The following is a 10244-nucleotide window of genomic DNA, read 5'->3' as shown; positions in this document are numbered from 1 at the left end:
GGCCTATAGAAGGGACTCTGGCGGTCTTGACGTAGTACTACAATGTTTGAAACGCGGCCGGCCCATGATGGGTTGTAGGCGGCTTGCTGTGTATAACTTTGATTTTGGAAATGCAGTATCGTCCTGGAATCCTTCCACTGTAATCGAACCCTAGCTTTTAACGAACTGCTTGGCAACCGCTCACATTTGTTTGATGATAGTTCTGTGTTGACATGCTCAATAAAAGATATTTAATACTAAAAGGTAACTTGATGGCAAATGTGATGACAAGTGGGATGCATCTACTAAGCCTCAAGACAGTAGGGTACGGAGTTCCTTGTAGTGGTGTATTTAGCCACTAAATGTGTACTCTCGGTGGTAAGGAGGTGGGGAATACCTCCTTTCGGAACTAGGACCCTCACACACCCAGCAAGCTAGGTGTCATGCTTCATCATATGGGTCTGCTCCTCGTCGGGCCGGTGCTGCAATGCTCAACGGTCACCAATAAAAGGGCTCTTTTTCAGAGATCTTTTGTTCCTCGCTGTATCGATGCCATGGGTGTGAGGGGCATAGAGATGTGTAGATGTAGAATGTGAATGTAAAACAGGTAAGGGAACCCTTTGTGATACATTTTATTCTGTTAGGGTCCCACCCTGGTTAAAAGGATTAGAGGGGGGCAACTAATTTGTTATAAGGTGACCAAAATTTTGCTCCACCCCAGATGGTCAACATGTTTCTCGCCTCAATAAATCACAGAATAATACAAACTATCTACAGTGAATGGTGTGGTGCAACGCTACCTACCATTTGTTCTACCGGTGGGTGATTACACTGGAGAATGGCAGTCAACCTAGAGTACAAGGAAGAAATCATAAAAACATGATCAAGGTTGGGGGAGAAAGTAATATCCCCTACTGAGTTCAGTTGTTGTGTTAAATTTAGCACAATCATAATCCAAGCTTTTCTAATAAAAACATACAGAGCTCCTATGGGGGCCATTCAAGCTCCATAAATGCTTCCATACAACTCCCCTATGTATACATGCTTAAAAAGTGGTGATACGGACCGTAAGGGTGAGTGGTAGTGAGCTCACCTTAATTTGGTTTCAAGTACAGCCACATCAGTTGGCAGCAGAGTAAAGGGCACTCAATGCAATGTCTATAAATAGGAAAACACATAAGAGATCAGATCAATTCATTGGCTGTATGCACATATGGATCGATGCTCACTTCTTGGCATTATTGCAATGCTCGAAAGGAGCGGAAGGTCAAAGTCAGGTTGATACTGCTCTACCATCGTTATTCCAAACCAATTTACGTCAGCGAGTTAGTAAAGCCCACACAAGGCCGGTATGCCTGGTGGGGGCGCTGCACGCAGTGTCAACAACCAGAGGCTGAAGGTGCCGTGCCAGTAAAACTGCAAGGCGTGAGGACCCCCCCAGAGACCCGGCCGCGTGTAGCGCTGGTACCATATTGCTAACGGTGTCAGCTTAGAGCATAGAGTTTGGATGCACCCCACGTCTGTTCCCGGCAACCTCTTACCTCAAGTAATCCGCCTGTGTCAGATAGAGCCTCCCCTTAGGAAGAGCATACTTACCTGCTTCCGTTCAGAGCTGCATATACAACCTATAGGATCCGCTGCCGCCCGGAAGGTAACTTGTTGCTGCGGAAGCCAGTTTAAATACTTGCTGTGGTGATAGCGGAATAGGCAAATCAGCAGCAGCTGGGGAACTACGAAATCACGCAGTGGTTGAGGCGTGATTTCGCTGTACATTAGACCATGGCGGCCATCTTAAGATGTGTTATTTATTAGGTGGATATATATTGGTATCTACAGTTAAATAATGTGTAAAGGCTGTGAATTTCGCCATGGCATTGAAAAATCATGCAGTAGTGAAAGCGTTATGTCACTGTAGTATGTAAGTGAGTAAGGCCTGCATTTCGCTCTGAACTCACGCGGTAGATAAGGGGTGATGTCGCTGTAGAAAAAATCATGGTGGCCATCTTGTGATGTGTTTAAAGAAAGGGGATATACTAGTATAAACAGTATGCTAGTGTGTAACGGCTACAAAACTCGCGACGCCAATGAGTGCCATGTTGTCCGCGGGGCATGCTAAAAAAATACTGTTTTTCAGTGCCTCATTGCGGTCATGAAGGCCTTCAAAAAATGGGCTCACAAGGTGGTGAAGGGCGTGATGTCATTGTGACCAGAATCATAGCGGCCATCTTGGAGTTGGAGGCCTTCAAAAAATGGGCTCACAAGGTGGTGAAGGGCGTGATGTCATTGTGACCAGGATCATAGTGGCCATCTTGGAGTTGGCGGACACGCGCATATGGAGAGGCGCTAGCTACGCTGTCAGTATTGCTAGTTTTTTATACTTTTAAACACTATTGCCTTCAGCGCTGTACAATCGACTATAGAAGCTTCACACTCTATTGTTTGTAGTAAATATTTTAAAATAGCACTTGTTCACCTCCTATTTTACTTACTTGAAATCTAATTTTAATCCAACCTCTCGCCGCACTTCTTTCAGCTGGTCATTGCCCCAGTCCACCGCGGCCTATGCCGTTTGTTGTGGAGGGCGTTTCTGCCCAGAGAGCTACGCACTTCCGGGGACGGCAGAGGTGGGTCTCACTCTCGCCAGAGTACTTTAGGGAAAGCTGACTCTGGCGCGAAGCGGATGCGCGCAGCGGGCGAGCCGCGGGCGTGCCGAAGGCGCGCCAAAGGCAAGCCCGTCTGCACCCGTCCACGCCTGGACTGGACCGAGGGCCAGAAACCCTGGTCCTACACTGATCAGTTGCACTCAAGATCTGCCTGTTGCATACAATCAGGTAACTCACCCAATTAGCAACATAAAAGCTCCGATACTTGCGTATAATCCGGGCCTTGCATCTCCCTTCATCGCCAAAATGTGTCAAATTACATATGGAGGTTACAACCGCATCTTGTCCTAATTGTGGCTTTGTATTTGCTCCTAACTCTAATTCAAATATGGAAAAGAAAAGTTATATATCAATCAAAGTAACTTACAATATAAAACTTTTGCTTTTTTCATTCTAATTGTAGGTCTTTACCTAAACATAAATTTGAGGTTTTCAATTTACTAATTAACGACAAGCCAGACGCAATTTTTCTTAATGAAACCTGGCTCCATGAGAGCTCAGGTCCTGACATCGCGGTTGCTGTTCCTGACAACTACGCAATAGTAAGGATTGATCGCACAAATAAAATTGGGGGTGGTATCACCATCATTTTCAAATTAGAGTACAAATGCGACTTCACTCAATTACCAATCCTCAACTGTGAAGCTGCGACATTTAAGTTGTCTCTTACTCCTAAGTTTACGTTCTGTGGAATACTTGTTTACCGTTCCCCTGGCCCTGCTTTCTCCTGGGTATCTGTTTTTCCTGAACTTATAAGTCCCTTGGTGATGAAAGCAGCCAATTTCTCCCTCCTAGGGGACTTAAATATGCATCTAGAAAATCAAACTTGTAAAACAAGTTCTGAGTTTATCTCTGGTTTGGCCGCCCTAAATATAAATTTGCTTAACTCTGGATCCACACATGAAGCGGGTCATTTACTTGATCCCATTTTTTCTAATCTGGATGTTACATGTTTACCGGCGCTGCCAATATGTTGGTCTGATCATTATTTTATTGGATTCTCACTCCAAGTTGCAACATACGAGACAAAATCCCCCACTGATCAAATCACGCAAACTAGAAATTGGAAAAAACTAGACATTAAAACCTTGAATAATTTTTTTAATACTCATCTTTCCTGCTCAAAACAATCTGTTCACTCACTACTCACTCATTGCAGAAATGGCTCCTCACTGCAATAGACATATGTTTACCACTTACTAACAAAAAAGTCAATAGTCATCGACCACCAGCACCCTGGTTCACGGAACCGTTGAAAATAGAAAAATCAGAATGTAAAGCATCGGAGCGAAGATGGAGAAAAAAATTATACATCTGCAGCTAAAAATGCTTATAAAAGTAAGCTAACAAATTACCATACCCTTTGTAGAAAGCTGAATATGTGTACTCTACTATCTCAGATGCTCTAAATTGTTCCAAAACATTATTTAATATGGTGACGGAACTCGCGGGCTCTAAAACTATAGCTATGCCGCTGGACCTAAATGAGCAGCAATGTGAAACATTAGCTACTTTCTTTACACAAAAAGTGGATAAAATCTATCAAGGAATTACATCGGCGCAAGATAAATGTCTTTCTGTTTCAATAGAACCTTCAAATCTCTTACTGCCAATAATAAATGCCATAACAGAATTGGGCCCATCAAGACCTCTGAGGGTATCATTGATAAGCTGAACTCAGACACCTTAATAAAATGTCTTAATAATATCAAATCTGGATCCCCTAAAGATCCTTTGCCCATCACTGTACTCATGCAGCTCGATTCCTAGTCATTGGATGTTATCACTGATCTTCTTAACACTTCCCTACAGGAAGAAACCATTCCAGCTGATTGGAAGCATGCAATCATACATTCACTCCTGAAAAAAGCAAGAGCCGATCCTGATCAACCTTCAATCTATCGGCCTATCTCCTTACTGACAGTGTTTTAAAAAATTCTAGAAAAACATGTTCACCAGAATCTAGCCCAATTTGTAACTACTCAAAATCTATTACCTCCCAGTCAATCGGGCTTTAGAGCTGGTTTTTCGACAGAAACCACCTTATTAGGAGTCACAGAAAACAGACGCTGCAAATTAGATAGGGGAGACAGAGTGGCACTTATCTTACTGGACTTAAGTGCCGCTTTTGATAAGGTATCTCACACTGTATTCGTAAACACTCTAAGCTCCCTGGGCATCCGCGGCTCAGCTTTTAACTGGCTTATCTCTTTTCTGACTAAGTGCACGTTTCAAGTTTTCTCCCAAACAGCCTGCTCTGATACGCATGTTTTTGCTCATGGTGTACCACAGGGCTCCATACTCAGTCCCTTACAGTTTAATCTTTATGTGAGTCCTTTAGCCAAAGTGGTAGAAAATACCGGGCTGTCGATGTATTCTTATGCTGATTCCCAACTTATTTTTTCTCTCTCTTACGAGAATACAAATGCTTCCTCTCCACTTAAAGTGGGTTTAATTAAAATAGCATCATGGATGCAGGAAAATGTTCTTACATTAAATGGAGGAAAAAACGAAGTGATCAAATTCGGTAAAAGTAAAAAACTGTGGGGTCCTCAACATTGGCCATGCGCAATGGGTTCTCTTCCTTCACCTTCTTCCCAGGCGCGCAACTTGGGCATTATTATTGATGAATCCCTTAATATGCACCTGCAAGCAGTAAGAACCTCTGCCACGTGTTTCTCCATCCTCAAATGGCTAAAAAAGATCTGCTGGATGTTGCCTGACTCCAGCAAGAAACCCGTAGTCAATGCCTTGATTACCTCTAGGATTGACTATGGAAATGTGCTTTATTTGGGCTCAAATAAAGCCAGAACACGTAAACTACAGGTGGTATAAAATTCAGCAGCAAGATTGTTAATCAAGATCCCTAGAACCACTCCCACCTCCCAACATCTTCGTGATCTTCATTGGCTCCACGTTGAAATCCGAGTCAAATTTAAAGCGCTCTCTTTCATGCACAAAATTAAAGTAGGCAGTGCTCCGAAATACGTTCAATCTCTTGTCTGCCCTTACTCTCCCTCTCGTATTCTCCGCTCCTCCATGCTAGAGAAGTTCGTCATTCCTAAAATCAAGCTTTCTCGGATGGGTGGAAGATCTTTCTCTTATTTAGGTCCCTCCCTGTGGAATTCATTGCCTTTTTTAATACGAAATGAGATAGATTACATCAAATTTCGCAAAGCCTTAAAAACATGGCTATTTAACATCTAGACATTCACATTTACTTGTCCTTCTCTCCGCAAATCTGCAAACTGCGCCGGGGACCCTTTTTGGGTAGCTGCTGCGCATTATAAGTGCAAATAATAAATACAAAATAAAAATAAATAACAAATAACACATCTTAAGATGTCCACCATGGTCTAATGTAGAGCGAAATCACGCCTCAAACACTGCGTGATGTCGTAGTTCCCAAGCTGCGGCCAATTTGCATATTCCACTATCACCACGGCAAGTATTTAAACTTTCTCCCGCAGCAACAAGTTACCATCTTGGTGGCAGCATATTGGGTAGGTCGGATATGCAGCCCCGAACGGGAGCAGGTGAGTATGCGCTTCCTATGAGGAGGATCTAGCTGACACAGACGGATTACTCGAGGTAAGAGGTTGCCGGGCACAGACATGTGGTGCATCCAACCTCTATGCTCTAAGCTGACACCGTCAGCAATATGGTACCAGCGCTACACGCTGCCGGATCTCTGGGGGGTCCTCACGCCTTGCAGTTTTACTGGCACAGCACCCTCAGCATCTGGTTTTCGACACTGCGTGCAGCGCCCCCACCAGGCATACCGGCCTTGTGTGGGCTTTACTAACTCGCTGGCGTAAATTGGTTAGGAATAACAATGGTAGAGCTGTACCGACCTGACCTTGACCTTCCGCTCCTTTCGAGCATTGCAATAATGCCAAGAAGTGAGCATCGATCCATATGTGCAATACAGCCCATGAATTGATCTGATCTCTTATGTGTTTTCCTATTTATAGACATTGCATTGAGTGTCCTTTACTCTGCTGCCAACTGATGTGGCAGTACTTGAAACCAAATTAAGGTGAGCTCACTACCACTCACCCTTACGGTCCGTATCACCACTTTTTAACCATGTATACATAGGGGAGTTGTATGGAAGCAAGTATGGAGCTTGAATGGCCCCCATAAGAGCTCTGTATGTTTTTAAAAGAAAAGCTTGGATTATGAGTGTGCTAAATTTAACGCAACAACTGAACTCAATAGGGGATATCGCTTTCTCCCCCAACCTTGATCATGTTTTTATGATTTCTTCCTTGTGCTCTAGGTTGACTGCCATTCTCCAGGGTAATCACCCACAGGTAGAAAAAATGGTAGGTAGCGTTGCACCACACCATTCACTGTAGATAGTTTGTATTATTAACACGGTCCTGAGGAATTGCCACCTGATCACTTCTGTGACTTATTGAGGCGAGAAACAAGTTGACCATCTGGGGGTTGAGTGAATTTTTTGTCACCTTATAACAAAATTGTCACCCAGTCTAATCCTTTTAACCAGGGTGGGACCCTAACAGAATAAAATGTATCACAAAGGGTTCCCTTACCTGTTTTACATTCACATCCTACATCTATACATCTCTAGGCCCCTCACACCCACGGCACCGATACGGCGAGGAACAAAAGATCTCTGAAAAAGAGCCCCCTTATGGGTGCTTGTCGAGCATTGCAGCGCCGGCAGGAAGAGGAGCAGACCCATATGATGAAGCATGACACATAGCTTGCTGGATGTGTGAGGGTCCTAGTTCCGAAAGGAGGTAGTCCCCACCTCTTTACCACCTAGAGTACACATTTAGTGGCTAAATATACCCTACAAGGAAATCCATACCCTACTTTCTTGTGGTTTAAGTTTGGGCATGTACGTTGGACCTATATCAAGCCCTCCCTGTCCCCTCTTTTGTTGACATGCATCTACTAAGGACATATACCTGGTGACAGAGATTTTCTAAGCCTCCTTTTCATCTCTTCCATTACTATACTGTGCGTATAAAACCTCCTGTAGGGATTTTTTGTTTATGTGCTCCATGTCAGTTGAATTTATAAAGCTATGTTCAAGTTTCATGCTGTTTATCTGCTTTGCTGCGGCAGATATTCCGCCGGGGTGCGGCCGAATCTGACGCATGCGCAGATTGGATGGCCCCCGGCCGTACTCCGCACACGCCCACCGTGACGTCAGACGGCTGGGGGCCATCAGACGCATGGAAAAGGTAGGGCTCTCCCTTAAAGCAGCAAGCCAGGGTAAGTCCCTGCCCTTTTCACATTTGAGGCAATCTATTATTTCATCTCCGGTGAGAGTCGCTGCCAGGTTTTTCCAGATTGAAAGCCAGAACATCAGCGTACAGTAGGGCGGGAAGTATATTACCGTTAATTCTAGGGGCATTGTTAGTAAGTATAATCAGTGAGTTGTGTAGGGCATTGATGTATAAAATGAAAAGGAGAGGGGCCAGGACAAACCCCTGCCTGACCCCTCTACTGATATTGATGTCCTTTGAAACTTCCCCGCCCTTACTGATCCTCACCTGAGCTTTCAGGTCCCTATGTAAATAGGCTAAAAAATGAACTAAAACCTAATCCAACCCATATTTTAAAAGAATCGACCATAAGCGTGACCTGTTAACATAATCAAAGGCCAAGGTAAGATCCATAAAAGCCAAGTAAATAGGAGATATCAGGGCTATGGTGTATTTTCCAATGATCAAGTTAAGGTTTAGACATTGTCGACTGTGCCTATTTTACTTCTAAAACCTAACTGACAATAATTTAAAATGTGTTCTTTCTCAGTCCATAGCCTAATCTTGTTAAACAGGATCCTCCCGAGAACTTTCAATGTGTTTTCGATCAGGGAGATCTGTCTGTAACAACTTGGGTTGGATGTATCGTCTTTTTTAAAATTGGAACGATAACGCTGCTAGACCATGTGCTCAGAATCATAGCATTGGTTAAACTATTAAAAACATTTAATAAAAGGGGCTCCCAAAACTCCAGTTTTTCTTTAATAAGATCAATAGGGAGCCCGTCAGGGCCAGGAGCTTCATTGCCTAAACTTTGATGAATGGCATCCTCTACTTTTGACAACGATTTTTGAATCCTAGAAGAAATTTGATGCCTGTGTAGATACTCATTTTGGGATGGGGCTAAATAAATCTTGGAGAAATGGGCTTCCCATGATTCAGTAGTGATATTACAGCTTATTAGAGTTAAGGTGTGGCCCATGGGCCTCATATCTTTAACTGCTGCCATTCCCATTCTTAAATCTGGCAGCACATGCAAGGTTGTCCCAACGCTCTTTTATAATCTCATCTTTTCGTAAAATGGTTGTAGCCTTATATTGTTGCCTCAGAGATTTAATAAAGGCCATGCTCTTTGTGAGTGCTTTACGGAGCTCTCTCTTTGATAGAGAGCAATCACTGTTAAACCATCTCGGTCCATGGTGTGATTCCACTATGAGCCTAGATATCTTTAGTTTGATCCCCCACAGAGTTTATTAAAAGCATCAATTACCTCAGGATTATGATTAATTGGGCACAAACAGAAGTCAATAAGCAGCGGGTGTTCTCTTACCATTCTAAAAAATAAGTCATTGTTGTCAACGCCTCACCAAATCAATCTTAAGTAGTCAGTAGAAGATGCTAGATTGTTTCTTTCTGTACCTCTCTTGCCTGTTTCTTCACCTTTCTTGCCTCGCTCGGCACCTCTAATGCTTCTTTCTGCACTTCTCTTGCCTCTTTCTGCTCCCCTCCTGCCTCTTTCATTACCTCTGTTGCCTCTTTCTGCAGTTATTTTCCTTCTTTCTGTATCCCACTTGTCTCTTTCTGTACCCCTTTTGCCTCTTTTTGCACCTCTCCTGACTCTTTGTTCACCTCTCTTGCCTTTTTCTGCAGTTCTCTTGCCTCTTTCTGCATCTTGTTTGCCTCTTCCTGCAGTTTGCTTGCTTCTTTCTGTACCCCTCTTGCCTCTTTCTGCACCTATGTTGGTTCTTTCTGCACTGCTCTAGCTTATTTTTGCACCTCTGTTGCAAATTTCTGCATCCCTCTAGCCACGTATGTTGCTTCTCACAAAGTATGGCTGGCACATACATGTAGGAATATGGGCACCAGTTCGTCCAGGGTAGCCATGAGAATTCTTCGAACTGATCCATTCCTTTGCTATGCAGTTCTAATGACAAAGTTCTTAAGATGGATGTGGATGATAAGATCTAAATTATTGCCTGTAAATAACAAAAATAACTGAATATGGAAATATGTCATCTGTGGAAATGAAATATGCTCCTAATACTGTGCTGGAATTTTTTTAGGGTATTTTAAGTTTCTGTCATCAACTGATAACATTTTACATATGTTTTTATTAGCAAGTCTCTGTTGCACTCTAAATTCTGTAATACTTCTTGATATAGTGAGGGTGTGGCTATTCTTTGATTCTATGCAAAGTGACACCATTTCATCCAAAGTAGTCTTGATTTTGAGCACTAGATTGGCTGTTATAGGGAGCTGGTGCAAGACACATGGGACAGTGGAGGGGTGGGCATGTTCTGAGGCAAGTTGGAACCATTTGTAGGGTCTAAGGTGGGAGCCATCCTATAGGGGATAGAGG

General features: G+C 43.3%; 1 protein-coding gene across 1 annotated transcript in view; it reads right to left on the bottom strand.

Moving 5' to 3' along the window:
- Window positions 1–805: 805 nt before the first annotated feature.
- LOC147659130 (cytochrome P450 2G1-like) overlaps window positions 806–10244 on the bottom strand; it is a 356398-nt gene continuing 346959 nt past the window's right edge. The window contains exon 7 of the mRNA XM_086951950.1: window positions 806–829. Within this exon, the coding sequence (XP_086808076.1) occupies window positions 806–829 (24 nt within the window). The remainder of the gene's footprint in view (window positions 830–10244) is intronic.

This window comes from Lissotriton vulgaris, unplaced genomic scaffold, assembly GCF_964263255.1.
Source record: "Lissotriton vulgaris unplaced genomic scaffold, aLisVul1.2 SCAFFOLD_624, whole genome shotgun sequence".
NCBI lineage: Eukaryota > Metazoa > Chordata > Amphibia > Caudata > Salamandridae > Lissotriton > Lissotriton vulgaris.
Note: the sequence above shows the minus strand (reverse complement) of the source record. Positions and strands in the feature narration are given on the sequence as shown.